This window comes from Colias croceus, chromosome 11 (assembly GCF_905220415.1).
Source record: "Colias croceus chromosome 11, ilColCroc2.1".
Taxonomy (NCBI): domain Eukaryota; kingdom Metazoa; phylum Arthropoda; class Insecta; order Lepidoptera; family Pieridae; genus Colias; species Colias croceus.
The window spans coordinates 951,018-970,275 of record NC_059547.1 but is presented as its reverse complement, the minus strand read 5'-3'; the positions used below and the strand labels follow the sequence as shown (position 1 = coordinate 970,275).

At 36.9% G+C, this 19,258-nt stretch overlaps 1 protein-coding gene across 1 annotated transcript in view; it reads right to left on the bottom strand.

Moving 5' to 3' along the window:
* Positions 1 to 1,568: 1,568 nt before the first annotated feature.
* The window catches only part of LOC123695904 (protein tweety), a 62,940-nt gene continuing 45,250 nt past the window's right edge, over positions 1,569 to 19,258 (bottom strand). The window contains exons 3-15 of the mRNA XM_045641859.1: positions 17,538 to 17,613; positions 16,399 to 16,554; positions 14,419 to 14,547; positions 12,176 to 12,319; positions 11,597 to 11,809; positions 11,107 to 11,235; positions 10,557 to 10,694; positions 9,578 to 9,722; positions 8,975 to 9,120; positions 6,419 to 6,516; positions 5,778 to 5,948; positions 4,796 to 4,998; positions 1,569 to 3,005 (exon numbers count right to left, since the gene is read on the bottom strand). Of these exons, the coding sequence (XP_045497815.1) occupies positions 4,827 to 4,998; positions 5,778 to 5,948; positions 6,419 to 6,516; positions 8,975 to 9,120; positions 9,578 to 9,722; positions 10,557 to 10,694; positions 11,107 to 11,235; positions 11,597 to 11,809; positions 12,176 to 12,319; positions 14,419 to 14,547; positions 16,399 to 16,533 (1,620 nt within the window). The 5' untranslated portion in view covers positions 16,534 to 16,554; positions 17,538 to 17,613 and the 3' untranslated portion in view covers positions 1,569 to 3,005; positions 4,796 to 4,826. The remainder of the gene's footprint in view (positions 3,006 to 4,795; positions 4,999 to 5,777; positions 5,949 to 6,418; positions 6,517 to 8,974; positions 9,121 to 9,577; positions 9,723 to 10,556; positions 10,695 to 11,106; positions 11,236 to 11,596; positions 11,810 to 12,175; positions 12,320 to 14,418; positions 14,548 to 16,398; positions 16,555 to 17,537; positions 17,614 to 19,258) is intronic.

The following is a 19,258-nucleotide window of genomic DNA, read 5'->3' as shown; positions in this document are numbered from 1 at the left end:
ATTCATTATCCAGCTGTATTTGAGCTTTTGATTTACTTAATAATTAATGTCCTTTTGTCCCAAAACTATTACCAATTCTTGAAGGAAATAAAAAATCTATTTCCTGAATTTTCAATTAATAAATCGCAAATGCATAAATCAAAAGCCATAACAGCTTAAGTTACCTGCTCAAAAATAATTTACATAAGTTACAAAATTGAGCAATATGTAGTCGACAATATAAATACATATACAATATAAAATAGGCGACATTATCATAAATATTCACTTAAAATAAATAAGAAATGAGATTTGTACAAATTAACCGATTGGCATGTAGCAGCCGTTAAATATCTTAAACTATCGATAATAATATACTAGTTATATACGTATGTACTTATACATTATGCATATCTTTGGCGAATACACTGCTTACGGTACCTTGAAGTTAACTAAAATTATCTCCATTAAAAACGTACGAAACGTCGTTGTAAATTCTCACAAAGTTCACTATTTTTAATACTGAATAAAAACTGGTACCACGTCGCTTATTAACTACTAGCCTATACGAGAATTATTCCAAAAAAATGATCGCGAAAAATCCAATCGTATAAATATTGAAAATGAATTTCCAGTTTTTTTTCTGGTCACTGGAAAAAAGTACTTTCTCATTGCGACATTTAATAAAAAAATGCCAGTTAAAAAAAAGTATATTTTGCCGCGCTTCTATCAACAGATAACGAAACTATTGTCATATATTTTTTTTTTCTTTTCAGTTGAATGGCTGTAGCATACATACAGCCAAGATTCTTGTCTTTCGCAATCACTTTCCTTACAATAGATGGTGTTATTAAGAGTGGCTACACTCTGAACACCTAAGAGCTAGTGCGCAAGAGCAACTTTTGTCTCTCCCATCAACTCTATGGGCTGGTAAGAAAGTGCGCGCACGTAGCGACGCAACTCCCCATAGAGTTGATGGGAGAGACAAAATAGTTGCGGAGACAAAAGTTGCTCTTGCGCGCTAGCCCTAATCTAGCATTTCAAATGGCAGTATTGTTTTTGCACCTTAATACCAGTAAGTCAGTTTTAGATCTACCAATTCCCGATTCACTACAAATGATGGAATGCTTACACTTAATACACTTAACAAGATTATTTTTACAATTAGGTCCACGCTATATTATCTAGATAAAAAAATGCCTTGAGCCGAATTAATATGTAATATAAAAAATCGGTGCATTCACAACTTGTATCGAAATTGAAAAGTTCCGTTCGTCAATAAATGCTCAAAAGATTAAAATTCACACAAACGAGCCTATTATGAGATATCTAATATATTTATATACATTATCTACGTTAGGCTCGGAGCCCCTACTCGCCAGACTACATTTTGGCAAAGTTACCACACTATTTAAATAGGTCGCATTATATTCGAAACGTCGAAAAATTTCGTCTAAATTTTGTACAAAACTCAAAACGCTTTCGTCCTCCTATACTGGTGTAAATTTTACTAAATTGTATCTTGTATAGAAAGGAGTAAGGTCGAATTTCGATTGAGCTATTCAATAAATAAGACGAGAAAATCAATGTTTATTCTTCAGTCATTATTCAGTTTCCACAGCCGTAGACAGAAGCTCATTGAAAATAATTCCCGCCGTTTTCGTTTCGAATGTTCTAGAATTTTTCGAATATAGAGTAGAGAGATTAAAAATATATACAAAAGTTCCTAGGCCATAGTTTTTAATTTAATTTGTACGCACGAAGTCGATTTAAAGTACCACTTCGAATGTTTAACTGTTAAAATGCAAATTATAGGCATTTTCGTCTTTTAGCGCTCCATGTTCGTTATCGAACCATCGAGCGAATTTTATATTTTCATAAAAAAATGTCACATCACTTTCGTTGGTACAGAGTTACAGAGTGACAAACTAAATTAAATACTTCACTTGAATTGTCCTTTATATTATATTATATAGAGTTGTATGGTTACCGTTATTTTCAGAGATTGATATATTTATTAAACTTTTCCGGATACAATTTATGTATTAAATTTATAAATACAGTTTCCATTTACGTGTTGTCACATTATAACTATTTCGTTGCATAGAATAGGGGAAGAATACATATGAAAAAACTTTTTTAGTTTTTTTGCTGAATTTTAGTTTTGATTATTATATTGCACAGATTATACTTACGATAATTATTGTTTCTATTGAATGACTTTCTTAAATACATGTAATAAGCACGTAATTGATAACCATTTAAACAGATCATTTATTGACACAACAAAAATTGCATCCACTTTTGTCTCGGGTTAACATTATTTGATGCTGCATGCACCTAATCCTATCTTAAGGAAAAATAGATGATGAGCCTTCTGTGTCCTGCTAGACGGGGACATTATATTTCGTCCCAACATGGAATCAAACCCAGGACCACCGTTCTACGTTCATACGAACCAAGGAGGCGGTCACAACATTTCTTCAAACTCCCTTTTCAGTCACAACACAACTTTTTCGCTATTTCACTTTTATTTGTAATCACTTTCTAATCAAATTCACTTAACACTTCACATCACACAACATCATGGCGGCAGCTTTGCTTGCACATCCTGAGCCGGCACTACAACTCCGTCACCGCGTACAGATCCCTTGCATCATGTCGCTCCGGTCTCGGGCGACGCAATTGCCTCTCAACCCTATCTTGTCTCTCAACCCTATCTGGTCTTTCGGGTCGTTCAGGTCGGTCGGGTCGGTCGGGTCTCTCTTGTCCTTGTCGCTCCTGCCGCTCGGGCCTATCTCTGTCCCGCTCTCGCCGGGGCCGCTGCAGGCTGCGGTAGTCCAACGCGGCCGCGGAGAGGGGCTGCGGGTCCCGTCTCTGGGGCCGGACGGTCGCGTACTTGTCCCTTGGGGGGGAGAAGGTGGCGAGGGGGGGCGGCGCGGGCGGGCGGGGGCGGGGGGCGCGGGGGCCGAACGACGCGTACTTCGGGTCGAACCGGTTCAGGCTGGCCGTGCGCCCCGCTTGACCTGCAACGTGATGTATATGTCATGCATAATGTATTTAAATTTAATTCATGTTCAAAATGATTAAAATAATTAATTAAGTAGTGGTACATTTTATGTTAAACGTGTTTGAAATTATGAGTTAAATGGTGAGGTATTTCATGTCTCGTTGTAAATGTTTGAAATAAGAAATCAATGAATGAGTTAAGGGAAGTAAAAAAATAACTGAAAAATACGATAATTATCGGCAATGTGCCATCGTACACGTTAAAAATAATCAAACACCAACTTAAAACATTTATTTGCCGTGATCAAGTAAGTTAGCATGTAAGTGGATCAGAGAATTAGAGTTTAAGAGTTAGCGTATTAAAGTTAAATTAGTACATTGATGAACGAATGATTTATCGTGTAAGACTAAATTAGCAAATGAGTTAGCGTGTAAGTGGATTAGCGAATGAGTTAGCGTGTAAGTATCTGAATGGTTTAATGCCAATAATTTATTATTAAATGCCAAAAAAACCACTTGTGTTGAATTTTTACTTCCTAACGTAAAAAAGTTGAACAGAGATATTACCTTGAACGGGGAGGTATTGCATCCTACTGAGTCTACTGTATTTCTAGGGTTAACATTGGACGAGAAACTACAGTGGGGAGCCCATGTCAACACCGCTGCAGGTAAGCTCAGTTCAGCTGCATATGCAGTCCGAAAAATAAGGCAACTCACCGATGAAGATACGGCTAGACTGGTTTATTTCAGCTACTTTCATAGCATTATGTCCTATGGAATTCTACTGTGGGGCAGGGCTGCAGATATAGAAACTATATTTATCTTACAGAAAAGAGCCATTCGCTCTATATATAATTTACGTGCTCGGGATTCACTAAGAGATCATTTTAAGAATACTGGTATCCTTACTGTACCATCACAGTATATATTTAATAATATTTTGCATGTACACAAAAGCTCCGACTTACACACAAGAGTAGGAGATAGACACGATTATGGCACAAGGAACAGGAATAGAATTGAAATGCCATTTTTCCGATTAGCTAAAGTTAAAAATTCATTTATGGGTCAAGGTATACGCTTTTACAATAGAATTCCTCACAATATTAAAGAGTTTAGTAGTTCTAAATTTAAAACTTATATAAAAAATGTATTAGTTCAGAGAGCGTACTACAGTATTCAGGAATATATGGACGATAAAAACCCATGGAGGGTTGTCGCGTAAAAACCACAAGACAGTTCATTGGCATATTATGTACTTAGTTAGATATAAGTTTCATATATTGTAATATTTACATGATTTTAAAAGAGCAACTATGGAGTTTCTTGCCGATTCTTCTCCATAGATCACTGCTTTCCGAATCGGTGGTAAATGTTAAAATAATTATGTAATGACGATTCGAAAGTGCTACTAAATAGTAGTCTAATTGAATAAATGAATGTTTGAGTTTGAGTTTGAGTAGTTATTTTACATGTGCGACTAAGTAAATGCGTGCGGGCGAACAAATTAAAATGTGATTGGCTATATGATGTTATACTTACAATTATATAAGAATAATGTTTTCTGATTAAAATTTATACTACGATTAGAAGCTATAATTTGATACAATTCAAAAACGCATGTTGTATTTGCCTGTAATTGGATCTACATCTTGCTATGCATGCTAATTATGTCACATACTCAAAATATATTTTAAATAATAAATAAAATAAATTAAATAATAAATAAATAAATATATTTTAAATATAAGATGTACATCTGTTGGCAAATCAAAATAAATAAATAAATAAATAAATACAAACGCACCAGCAGGCTCGGGCGCGCCGCCAGGCCGTTCTCAGTAGAAGTCGTTGCTCTCGAGCGTCTTGCACTGCTTGCTGAGCGTCGCGTACTTGCCGTTGTGCGGAGCCCGGCCCAGCGTGTGCGAGCCACCTAGGGCTCCGCCCAGCGCGCCGCCTAGGGCTCCGCCACTGTTGCGGCCGAGCGTCGCGCTGCCCGATACGCGAGATCTGCGTAGGTACAGATATTGTGACGTGTGCCAATACGTACATATACAAAATGGAGTAAATAACTACACAACTGTTTGACAATATAAATATATGTATATATTCTGAGTCAAACATAATTAATAACAGAATGTTTGACTCAGAAGTTACATGACAAAACAAAACAAGAATGTTCACAGCTTATTCTGATACGTACGTTTACTTATTTATCATTTCAAACGATAAGTAATGCATGAAATTTTACGCCAAAAATGATCAAATAAAGCGGTGAATCCCGCCACAATTTTTTGAAGTTATACTTCTTTTGGCGCGATGGAGAAAAATGATGAGAGTGAAATTTAAATTTTACGATGCGCACGCACACCGACACCTAAATTTAACAGTTAGTTCTAGGTGGTATGAAAATTGATAACTACGTTCAAGTTGTATATTCTAGTATTTTTCCATACGCCAAAGAAGTATAACTTCTGACGCGTGTACATAACTCTTTTTTTTGCAACGCGTACTTCACTGTGTGAGTAAAAATAGCGATAGAGAGTGAGCGAGAACGTCCATCCATCTAACCATCTTCAGATCAATTCTCTATCTGCTCGGGTTATACACAGAGTGTCACGGGTCTGTATATAGACACTTTCCCTTACCCCCTTGTGAAAGAGCGGTAAATCTTCTCTCAAAGTCAAGTTTTATTCGATTTCTTTTCCATTTAAAAAAATTTTCCTTTTTTTTAATGTTTTCCATGTTTTTTTCCACCATTCCCCCGTTTTATCCGAGTTATTTCCTACCTGGGCCGTTCCCGTTCCCTTTCACTCAGGTCCATGAGCTGCACAGCCGCGCTGTAGGACGGCGGCTTGCCGTTGGGGAACGGGGCGGGGCGGGGCAGCGTGCGGGCTGCAGCCGGCCCGCACGCAGCACCCGCTAGGAACGGCGCTTGTTCTTCAGCTGGGGACGCGCGTCTGGGGATAAATACGGTGTTAGATAACAAAAGTTGCTGAAAATTGAATTTCAAAGTCATTTTGGCTAGAAAAATATAATTACAACACCAGAAAATTACAAATACCTTGTAATCTTAACAACGAAGAACGCTGAAAACTTCACATATAAGGCAAAAAAAAATCTCCTTACAATAAGTAAAAGCAATAAAATAAAGTAATTTTATCTTAATCGAGTATAGATTATGAGGGTAGTTATGCTACCTACGTGGGTAGCATAACTTGATATTATAAAGCTGAAGAATATGTTTGTTTGGACGCGCCAATCTCAGGAAATACTGGTCCTATTTGAAAAATTATTTCAGTTTTAGATAGCCCATTTATCGAAGGAAGAGTTTATTTTTAATAGGCTATGTTCAGTATGGCAAAGACCAAAAGAAGCGGAGCAATGCGGGTAAAACCGCGGGGCTCAGCTAGTTTGATAATAAACTTACTTAGTGTTGATATAAATCCAAGCATGCGAATCGACCAACACGATGGCTGTGAAGAGAAACCCGGCCACCACAGCTGCCAGCAGCTGAAGGCTTAAAGCCTGCAAAAAATGACATTTCAATATCTTTCACACATAAATAACGATTGACAAGGACACATTACAAAAAAAATATGACATTTAAATGTACAAAAATACAAAAAAAAATTGGTTGTCTGCATCGAGATATATGTACTACGTACTAGAGAGGTTATTCCAAACAAAAACATTGCGCGCGGCCGATGTGGTGGGGTACGTGTGGAACGAGCGAGGCGTGGCTTCAAGTTCAAAGATTAAGCAATGCGCGCAGATGCGACACATTGTGCAATCTGTTTACTCGGTACTATCTGGTGGTACTGATACTAGGGAATTAATAAAAAGAGGATTTTATATTAAACTATGTATTTTAATTTCCTTTAAATAATATCAATTTAGTAAGCTTTTGTCGTTTTGTGTAGTAATCAATAGTTTTATCAGTTTTTGCTTCATGATGTAATCGAATTTTGGAGTATTGGTTTATAATAGCCCTAATTAAATGGATACGATGATTCAATGTTGATGGCGTTTACGTATAAGAAACTCACATTTTGAAAAAGCTCACGTGAGATTCGAGGATGGGGGAGGGGGTTGAATAAAATCTCAGGGCGATATCATTTAAGAACATAATATTATGTACTTTAGGCAAACTTGTAATAAGATCTATTTTACTTTCTTATTAGTCCATTTGACAAGGATATTGGGTAAGATACCTATTGGAATAATTTTATTATTATGTATGTACTTATTAAATCCGCGAATAAAAAAAAATTTTACATTCGAATATAGAAATTGGGTCGCATTTTTTTAATCCGCGAATAGTGAAAACGCGAATAAAGGAAGCGCGATTAAGGAACTTTTACTGTATTAGTTTCTGTGAATGTTGTGTTTATTTGTAATTGTTGTGCATAATAATTTATAAATCCTATTGGAACAACTGTTGATGAACCTTTTTTTAATAAATAAAAATAGGTAAATAAATAAATATTAATTAATATAACCTACTGTTTTACTTTGCGTAGTCGGGTAAAAGTATAAATATTTAGGTACTACACCACGGTAATCTTTCCTAGTATATATTGTATATTCATAGTTAAAAAATCCAGTTAAATTTTTTTAACACTCATCGATAGTGTCACGTCTGTGCTGTTAGTCTATGAAAAATGGCGCGAAACGCAGAACGCGTGGTGATTTTTCGCAAAATGATAACAATATTAGTAAAATGCATGACTTACTCATAATAAGGAAACTTACTGGTGAAAAGTCACTCCTCGGGATTTGTTTGTATTATGGGAACTGTTAAAACAATATCTTAGCACACACGAAGGCATTTTGAACAGAGCAATAACACGTGTTGACGCGGCAAGCGTCCGGCACAGACTAAAGAGACTTGTGATTCTTGCCTCTAGCTCGTGTTAAAGAGAGTGTAGTAGCGATCGCCTCTCTAGTACGTAGTACATATATCTCGATGGTTGTCTGTAAAGTTGGTTTACTGCCGATAGTTGAACGTGACAACGTCCGATTGTGCTTCTTTGTCGCTCGTTCCGCGCTCTCGCTTGCACTTCAAGGCCTTACGGAACGCCTCAGAGCGAGGTAACGCCGCATGAGTCATGTTTTTTCGTGCGTGCAGCCGGCTCTATCGAATTATAAGACGTTGTCACGTCAAAAAAACAAATATATTTTCATTTGGCGCCCTAACTGAAGCACAGCACCCTTAATTTCTATTATTATGTTGGTTAACACCATTTTTTGACGTTGAATAAATGTCTAGAATTATCCTCAAAAATTGTCCAAAGCATAACTCTGCCTACGCGTACTAGGCAGAGTTTATAAGCGATACATTTCATATTGTACATTCGTCGTCGATCGTTTCACCCGTGGGACATCCATTGCTGGACAAGGACAATGATATCATACATTAACGCCCCAATTGACTTCACTGACCGGTTGGCTTGGTTGGTAGTGGCCCTGCCTTCCAAGCCAGAGGTCGTGGGTTCGATTCCCACCCGGGGCAAATATTTGTGTGATGAACATAGATGATTGCTCTGTGTCTGGGTGTTAATTATCTATATAAGTATTTATTTAAAAATTATATATGTATGTTTATCAGCCTTCTAGTTTCCATAACACAAGCGAAAGCATAGTATGGGATCAGATCGCGCCGTGTGTGAAAATTGTCCTGAAATATTTATTTATTTATTTATTACTAGGTTTCCGCCCGCGGCTTCGCCCGCGCAGTCAAAGAAAAACCCGCATAGTTCCCGTTCCCGTAGGATTTCCGGGACTGCGTCATTTTCCCGGGATAAAGGGTAGCCTATGTCCATTCTCGGGTATCAAAATATCTCCATACCAAATTTCATAAAAATTGGTTCAGTAGTTTAGGCGTGATTGAGTAACAGACAGACAGACAGACAGAGTTACTTTCGCATTTATAATATTAGTATGGATTAGTATGGATTTATAATTATGTTGGTCAAGTACGCACCTGTAGCCCCGCGTCGCACGCAGCCCGTGCCGCGGTCACGAAGTAGGCCCTTGCCATGCGGCACTCGAGCGCGCTGCTCAGCGACACGAGCGCGCGCTCTGCCTCGCCCGTGCCCGCGCCCAGCGCGCCCAGGGCCGGCTGCAGACCTGGAAATCATAAAATAAGTAAATTTTTTTTTTTTTTTTACTTTATTCGGTCCGCTAACTGGACGTTCCAACATTTTGTGAAAATACAATCATAATCTTATCTTTGTGACATTTAGTTGGACGGCCTTCTAGGAGCGAACACAACATGCAAACAATTATAAACCTACACTTGAAACAATAATTAAAACTAAAATTTAAAACATATTAACAAAATCATCGCCTTAATCCATGACGTGCACTGCCATGATGCGACCTTGAAATTTTACTTCACATAATTTAAATTCATATCCGGTTCGAAGGATCTATAGTTTGATCCTTAGAGCCGGATTCACAACTATCGCACGAATTACACTAAATTTATTTTTATGTTCTGTTTAGCTTATCTATCAGCTATGTGTATTACCTATATGTCAAACATGCTATCAGGGTCTATATACACACAAACACACAAACTGACCGGGATCGTTGAACAGCTGTGGAGCGCCACGAGACAGCACGGCCAGCGCCTGCCGCACAGCTACCACCGCGCGCTGTGCGTTGCGCAGCTCAGCTGTCAGCACGTTTTCGCGGGACACCTTGCAGGACAGGTAGTAGTGGACCATCTGAAATAGATATTTAGGTGTTTAGGTGTACTAATTTACAAGTGATAACTGCGTTAAAAACAACCGACTTCAAACTTGCACTTTCAACATTTACAAATACAGACAAAAATGCTCATAAAATAAAAACCATTGGGCCTATCCGAAATACAGACAAAAATGCTCATAAAATAAAAATTTTTATGGGACCAATTCGACACCATCCCGCATCGAACAAAAAAAGAATCACGTAAATCGGTCGAGAAACCTCGGAGTAATCGGTGTACATACATAAAAATAAAACATACCGGCCGAATTGATAACCTCCTCCTTTTTTTTGAAGTCGGTTAAAAAGGCTCACTTATGAGGCATACATATTTATTGCGCTCGGTATACGTCCGGCGATATCAATATCAAGTTGCACATTGCGTCTCACGTTGTACATTTTGTAGGTTAGCAAAACCCCTACAGATATGTTGGTGTTTAGTTTGTCGAATTTCTGTGTTGCTAAGTATCGACCAAATTTGGTACCAAACAAATGAATGTTTATGTCTGTGTGTATATCTATACTATTTATTATTTATTTTATTATAGAACTTTTCTCATAGATTTTAGAAGTCTGGATATATTGTCAAGACTACCTGATGTTTGGAAATAAATTCCGTCTGTGGCATTCGTAGTTTACCCATTGAGCCCCAAGCGGCCCGATCGGTCCACGACACAATAGATTTTCTATTGTGTCTGTGATTCCGGGGGCTGAGTTATTAAATGATAGACGGGTTAGAGAAAACAAAACATGGGCATATTATTATTGAAACTTTATAAACCCTTTTTCGAATCCCCCCATTATATACATACATCGAGCGGCAATCTATGCGGTGCGTACAGTGCGATGGCCCGCGCGGGGTCCTGGCACGCGTCCGCCGCCGCCACCGAGCCCGCAACCAGCGCCGCGCTTGCCGCCCAGCATGCCACTAGCGCACCTAGCGCACACACCTGTACACATATTATGTGAATATAGAAATAAAAAATAAAAAAATCGCGATTTATACTGAAAATAAGGTAAATGTCAAGTTTTAATTTTAAATCAAAATGTGGGTAGATGTAAATGGTCTTAGAGGTCGAGAGAACGTTCAAATAAAGTAATATAAATCTTAGTTGGGTATAAAATAGAGTGTGAGCTGAGTGCATGTGTCAGAAGTGGAACTTCTTTAGACGATTCAAAGATACCATTACCTACTTACTCCATGACGTGACGGTATTGCCATGACGCGAAATTTTACTCTCAGCGCGCCTAAATAAACACTTCAAAAAAGTCTAAAATCGTCATTTTAAACTTAAAAAACGCCCAAATGGCATGCCGCCCCGCAGCACTGCCCGCTCCCACAGCACGGCCAACAACACTCACACACAGCAGCAGCAGCGCGCGCCGCGAGCGCCTGGCGGCGGCGGCCAGCAGCGCCACGCACACGGCGCCGCCGCAGCACCAGCCCGCCATGCCGCCCGCCCACCGAGCTGCCTCCCAGATCCAAAGCCGCTGGAAACGCAACACTTTTCATTAGCTTTATGATTATTTATAAAAATATGGTAATGTTTTCAAAGAAGAATTGGAAAAATCCGGCTCGAAGGACCAGTAATAATTATTGAACAAATTGAAAATGGTGTAAAATGTAAAAACTACAATAAAAATATGTGGAATTTAATAGCAAAAATTGTTAAATAAAATTTTAACGTTTATTTCGCGACACAAATAGAAAGAATCGATAATATCCGGCTCGAAGGACCACAAAGAGTAATACTAAGTGTAGAAGATGATGTGAAATAGACGCTGGGAGATTATCCTATCGTCGTTAAAAGCTGCAGAGCAACTGACGTTTCTCAACACCAGCAGCGCTTACCTTCATGAATGCATCCAGGTTCAGCGCTGCCAGCGGACGCCGCAAGTTGTCAGCGGCTGAAGCTGCTGCACTTGCGTTGTTGCGCAGTGCTGACAGCGCTCGCAGTAGCGTGCCCAGCGCTGTCTGGTTCGCGACGGGCGCGTCTAGTGCATCAGCGAGTCGAGCTAGAGGTGCCCGTGCGCGGGAACCCATCGCTTCTTCTAGTATGCTTGACTGAACGAAAGTTACCACGCATTATTTACATTTCTTTTTTGTCAGGATCATAACTTGTTTCTTTTTTTTTTTTGCAAAATATCGTATTGCAATTATTGCAAATATGATATTTGTAATTTTGGACAGTCTGTCAACTGCTGGAATCTGGATAAACTGATTAGTTCCCAAATTGTGTACTTTGTGAATTCCTGTAAATTGGTGTCTAATAAAGGCTAGAAACTAGATTATTTTTATCATTCACAATTTGAAAATTAGGCACAAGTAGGCACTATGTTATTGAAAGAACAAATCATATTACAAAGATTTATCATTAAAATTCGACCATACCTCATTCTAGTTCTACATCTATCCTATAATTATAATCACCTGATTCTTAACAGTGTTAACCAGTGCAGCGAGCTGGTTACCAGCCTGGATGCTCTGCAGCATGGCGTTGTGAAGGTCGTCATTGCCAAAGAGACCGACACCGATCGCGCCGCAACAGAGCACCGACAGTATCATAAGTGTTATCTGAAAATTATTAATTAATTTATATAATTGATACCAAGATAGTAGTACAGGATCCCTGGTACACTTCTCATAAATTATTACTTAGAAGCAGATTTTTCGTAAGTAGCTTTTGACTATAGACGCCCAACTTTTTCCTTACAGTAATGTTGGTAAATGGTAGCTTATAATGGATAAAATAAGTTTATATGAATTTTAATATTTTTTTACCAAGTTTTTCTTTAAAAAATGTAATGAATAAATATTAATTATTTAATAATTACATTTTTCATTTTGTGAATTTTCTCAGTTTAGAAATTACATCGTGGATGAAACAATTCTTAAAAGGCAATGTCTAAATACATACTTTATTTTCAAGTTCAATCAATAAAAAACATTATAAATGCAAAAGTTCCAACGTAATGTTGAACTTTTTCAATTTACATCAATGCAAAAGTTCCTCGCTGCTTGCTTGTGCAAAGTAATCTTTTATTAAAAAACTAAATCGATTTGCAGCAATTTAATATGCAGAAGGATGACCTAGAAAAACATGTAGGCTAAGTTGTAGGTATATGGGTCAAGACGAGATATTCTAGCGACTCTTAGTAGATGGCGTGAATTGTCCCTTAGGATTTTTTCTGTTTTTTAATATTTAGATTTATATTTTCTGAAATATATATAATACATATAAACCCGTAATAAATAAATCTGAAACTGAACATTTAAATCCACCTTCTTTGCTCCACTAGTTCCGCTTAATTTTATTCATATAAAAATATGAAAAAAATTACACTCGTTTTCAGCATAATTTTAACCTACAGTTTCGTCAAGAAATATCAAAACAAATCACAATGATATCAAAAATAACTATCAATCCATAATTTACCAAACTATAAATTTTAATACGTTTCCAAACGATCCAATCAATAAAGAGTAATAAAAATCGAAATAAAACAATAACTCCTCAGTTATATTGGTTGTGAATTCAATAAATCGTATATAGTTTAATATCGCGACTAACAGCTCACACATGTGGGGTTACTTCACTGTGGGAACCGTTTGATGATCCTACCAGCTACTGTAGGGTTATCAACAACATAATGATTTTAACAGACAGTATAGAATATAGATCTTCTAATATTTTCACTTTAAATAATATAATGTTCTTAACAGATATTGAATGTCTTATTCTTATGTTTTAATGTTAATTAATATAACTTTTCAAAATACTTATTGTAATAATATCACAGATAATTTTATATGGCTTTTGACGAAACGACAATATATTAATATTAAAATGTTTTTTTTAACTATAAATATGTGTCGGTAAACGTGTATATAATTAACTTGCTAATACTCTCAATAAAAATATATAGAAGCAGCCCTAGCTAATATACAAACCAATGGAACTAAAAATATCCCACTATTTAGTATTGTTTTAAAGGCGAAGTGCACTCAATCTAAATTCCATGCTGACATATTGCTTAATTTTATTATTGCGTGCAACGCTTAAATAACGGCTTCTTACGTTTTTAGAAAATTCCTTTTCGTAAATTAATTGTATTTACTCGGAAGTAGTGAATTATAGCTATTTCTCTTTGTCATAGGAACAAAAGGAACAAACAAAGTGGAGCGGTAATGAAAAAGCATAACAACATTAATTATAGTAAAGACGGTAGAAAATGTATTTGCCACGATATTGTTTCCATAAAAACATTTTACATAAAATGATTTATAAATTCAAATTCAAATTCAAATTAATTTATTTGCCAAAAAACATGGTAGACATAGATGTTAACAATTGAGTTCCAGCATGTTCAGCCTAGCCTGCATGTCATATAGTTAGTATTTTTATTTTTTAAGGTGAATATGTCACATGCCGGTCACTCACATTCGCACGAATATGCTCACAAATATTTTTTTTCACCAAGAGGGTGAACATTAATACATTTTACAAAAATGTGCACGCAAGTTAGTGGCTCGACTTACATTAATATAATCAATACACAGTACTCCCCTTAAAAACTTTGCACGAATGTTGTGAAAATGTAAGTACGTTAACCTGCTTATACTTCTACAGTCCCTAAACCTACAGAAGAACTTTAGAATAGGTCTAATCTTACCTTGAGCGCAGTGATACTCTTGGGCGGGCGTTGCTTCCTGTCGCAGCATCTCGTGAGCAGGTATATGAGCAGCACGGTCAGTGTGAGGATCAGCCAGGCGCCAGGGATCGAACCGAGGATTCCGAGGCTCTGGAATTTTAGAGGATAAAAGTTATAAAAGTCCTGTGTCGTCTTAAGGCGACTACACCACCGAAACTAGCGCCCCCCCAACATTTTATTTTTTTACTCCTAAACCAGATCAAATTTAAAAAATCTAGCTCGGTACTTTGCTAGTATATTACTTGTAGTATTTTTGGTATTACTTTTCATTATTTTGCATTCGGTAAATTAGGAGAACTTTTGATTACCGCCAAAAGTGGCCACTTTTGGCGGTAATCAAAAGTTCTCTAGAATAATGAACAGTTAGAATAGTGAAAAGTAATACCAAAAATACTACAAGTAATATACTAGCAAAGTACCGAGCTAGATTTTTTAAATTTGATCTGGTTAAGGAGTAAAAAAAATAAAATGTTCGGTGGCGCTAGTTTCGGTGGTGTAGGCCTCTTAACAATAACAGTCGTTGAACTTTTAAGGATAATAGACATGGTCGTCAATAATTTTAGCTGACTAATCAGCTATACCAGAGTAAAGGGTAGCAGTAATTAAAACAGATGTGAAATGTATCACGTCTGTTTCAATTATTAATTTTCCTTCCGGCAATTAGGTCATCAGGAACGTTGAACTTAGAAAATCTCTGTTCTCAGGAAGGCGGTTACTTAGGTAAAAGGAAATTCCATATTGTAATTAATTGATGGAATAAAATCTTTGTTTCAGAAGCTAAATAAAGCAATCTTTCAATAAGAAGTACAATACTAATTATATGCATACAATGTACCTATTTATACTATTCTTCTTTAAATAGATGTTCATAGCTGGTAACGTGCTCTGAATTACGTTTTTACTTCCTGCTAATCATAAAAGCTCAACCATTTAATCATGGACACGTAGTCTATTATTTTAATGCTATTCAGTTTAACACTCGGCCATGATGAAAATTCGCATCGTGTCAGCAGTTGTTGAACTAGGCCAACTTCCTAGAACATCTGGGTTAATATGATTTTAATATAGGCTATTTTTTAACATAAATATTTATTTTTTAACATAAAACATAAAACCCATATATTTTGTAGTTCTTTCTACAACGATGTGGCCTAGTATACCTACACTATTTTTCAACTAAATAACAACTTTAACTAAGAACTTAAGATTCTAACCGTTTCTTGTACCCGGAAATCTCTAAATTCTCTTCCTAGTGAATCATTACCACGGATCAAACCTGTATCTTGGTAAAACCGCTCTCTCCACTACTTGACTAACAAATGTAATTTTTTGAGAGTGTAACAATAATATGAGTCACTTTTGGAAATATACTTCGAGCCTATCTTTTATTCTTATTACTTATATATAACTTGGTGATTTAGGTTAACGTATTGGTAATGAGGGACATCAAGGCGATTATGCGCCTCGTGACATTGAATACTTAACCTTTAGGTACAATCTCGAAGGACCTCTTGTGTATGACATTGTATCTTTTCTTTTATCCATCCACCTCATTTAAATAGGTATCGATGAGTATGAGTTTTACGTATCATTTTACATCATTTCAATATCCCTAATGGCCTATAGCCATTTAAGAGAGATACCAGGTTATTATACTCTATAAACATGCATTAGCAAGGCGACTTAAAATGTTTTAAATCATTGTATGATTTTCTATGTAGTCAGATCTAAAAAAGAAGCCAGCTCATATTCCCTTGTGCTATTTCAATTCTCAGGGTAAGTTTTTCAATGTGTCTTTTCAACTTATCCTACAAGCAACTGATCTAAGTCAGCTCATATCCATTATCATTCGAGGGTAGAGTTTGAAAGTTTCGTAGTTTGATATGATGTTATTTACTACTAGAGTGATGTTTTCAAGAGACAACTCTTGTAGACACTCACCTCAAGGTATATCGGCGAGTTGGGCGCGAAGGTGTCGTTGACGCGGTGCAGCGTGACGTTGATGTGCGGCAGCGCGTGCAGCAGCCGCGACAGCCGCGGCGGCACGAACTCGTCTGACCCGCCCGACGCGCCCATGCCAGCTGTTCAAGCTCACACCTGCGGGTTACACAAATCTTTCTTTATCTCACTTCTGTACGATTTCATCCCTTTTTTGAAAGGAATAAGTTATGATGCACAACTATTTCATGTCAATTATACGAATCTTCGCTTATCACGCTACATCTCTGTATAGCGGATGATGTCGTCTATTATTATAGGAATACGGGGCAAAACTATTTAAAATCAATAGTCATATACTACAAGCTTTGAGATCAGTAATTTAAGACTTGGATAAAAGGCAAATCATTTAAATTAAAATGACTAAATTAAGATTATGAACAGTGTACTAGTCCCTCTCGGCCATTGGCCCAACTAATACATATTTCAAATTATTGGTTACTATTACAAATAACATCTTATTTACATTCAACAAAATAACATTTAATTTATACGCAAATATTCATCGCAACACGTGTCTTAAACTTGTCACACATTGTGCACATATGAAAAATATGTAACTTGAGTTCCTATTAATAAAGTCATAAATAATAATATTTTACAAATACAAACACAAGCAGTCAACGCTCAAACATATAATCAATGAGTGAATGAAATATGCAATCCAGTTGTTAATTTAACTATCCTACTAATATTATAAATGCGAAAGTTTGTGAGGATGTGTGTGTGTGTGTGTGTTTGTTACTCTTTCACACAAATTCTACTGAACCGATTACAATGAAATTTAGCACACATAGTTATAGAGGGAAACTTGGATTAACACATAGAATAGGTTTTATCCCGGAAATACAACGGGAACGGGAACTATGCGGGTTTTCCTTTGAAAACGCGGGTAAAGCCGCGGGCGGAAATCTAGTCATGCATAAATTTCCTTTTAAACTTATTCCTGATTTAATATTTCGTGTAGAATTACTTGCTAGTATGTCTAAACAAAAACAAACGTCACCTAACTTTTTAATCTACATTATTTTCTACATTATCTGTGCACCAAACGTCAAACTTTTTTTTTTCTCAAAACTTACCGGAAAAATGTCACTTCCCGCGCTTTACGCCATAACCCGTTACGCAGCTGGAGTCATATCTCTATCGGGAACGCATCTGTAACAATTAAATGGTCGTTAAGTGGATTGCTGTGAAAAACATCTGTAACAATATTTATTATAGAAGATTACCTCACTGTTAACTAGTAAGAATAAATAAGGAATTGAAGACAAGTATTTATTTGAATTTTGAAATTGTGTAACAAATAGGTACACATTTTTTTTTTTTTTTTTTTTTGTATGTATAAATGCAATCTGTTCAAGAACATTCAGCACTTGGTTATGAATGGATTGAGACTTGTAGGGCAGGCGATCCAGTGATGCCAGCCGTATTATTATTATTTTTTTTTTTTGTTTTTTTGTTTTTTTTTTTTTTTTATAAATCTATGGGAGCTTTTCTTTTTAGTCTTTGGAATTTTGTGTCGTTTTTCATTAAATCCATGGCCAAAGAATTCGGATGTTCATCAAGTCTTTTTCTGTAGGAGCTCATAGAGTGCTTGATTTCGTCTTTCACTGTTCGAATTTTAAGATCGTGGTGTAACTGTTGGTTTGTAACATACCAAGGAGCGTTTGTGACTAGTCTAAGCATTTTCGATTGAAATCTTTGCAGGATTTCGATATTGGAGTTGGAAGCAGTTCCCCATAACTGGATTCCATAGGTTCAGATTGGTTTAATGATGCTTTTGTACAAAAGTAATTTATTTTCCAACGAGAGTTTGGATTTTTTGTTGAGGAGCCAGTACATTTTTCTCAGTTGAATGCCAAGGGCTTTACGTTTAGTAAAAATATGTGTTCTCCATGTGAGTCTGCGATCCAGATAGACGCCAAGGTATTTCGCGCCATCAGCCTGAGGAATAGGTACTCCATTGAGAGACACTTGTGAGCACGAGCCGTAACGAGTCGCAAATGTTACCTGTACAGACTTCTTTTCATTGGCTTTAATTCGCCACGTTGATAACCATTCAGTAATTTTATCAAGACAGACTTGGAGGTTTGCACTAGCTTGTACTGGATTTTCGTGGATTGCTAGGGCTGCAGTGTCGTCAGCAAAAGTTCCAATTACCACGCCATCTGTCATGGGCAAGTCAGCTGTAAATAGCAGGTACAGTGTAGGACCGAGTACACTTCCTTGGGGAACTCCGGCATGAGCTTTGTGAAGGGTCGTTACGTATTCTCCTTGCCTTACTTGGAAGTGTCTGTCCTCTAGATAGGACTTGAGAAATATGAAGTGATTAGTTGGTAATTTAGTTTTTATTTTATATAGCAGGCCCTGATGCCAAACTCTATCAAAAGCCTGTGATATATCAAGAAACACTGCACTGCAGTATTTTTTGGCCTCGTAAGCTTTGTGAATTTTTTCTACCAGTCGGTGGATTTGTTCTGTGGTTCCATGTTTTTGTCTGAATCCGAATTGGTGGTCCGGTATGATTTTGTTTTCTTCTATTACGAAGTTCAACCTTTTCAAGTAAAGAATCTCGATTACTTTGGAAAGAATAGGAAGCAAGCTTATCGGCCTGTAAGAAGACACTTCTTCTGGGGCCTTACCAGGTTTCAGGATCATTATGACCTGTGCCACTTTCCATTGCCGTGGGAAAATGCCTCTCGATATTATACAGTTGAACAACTGAGTCAAAAATATTAAAGCTGAGTCTGGTAGTTCTTTCAGCATTTTTACAGTAATAAGGTCATATCCAGGAGCTTTA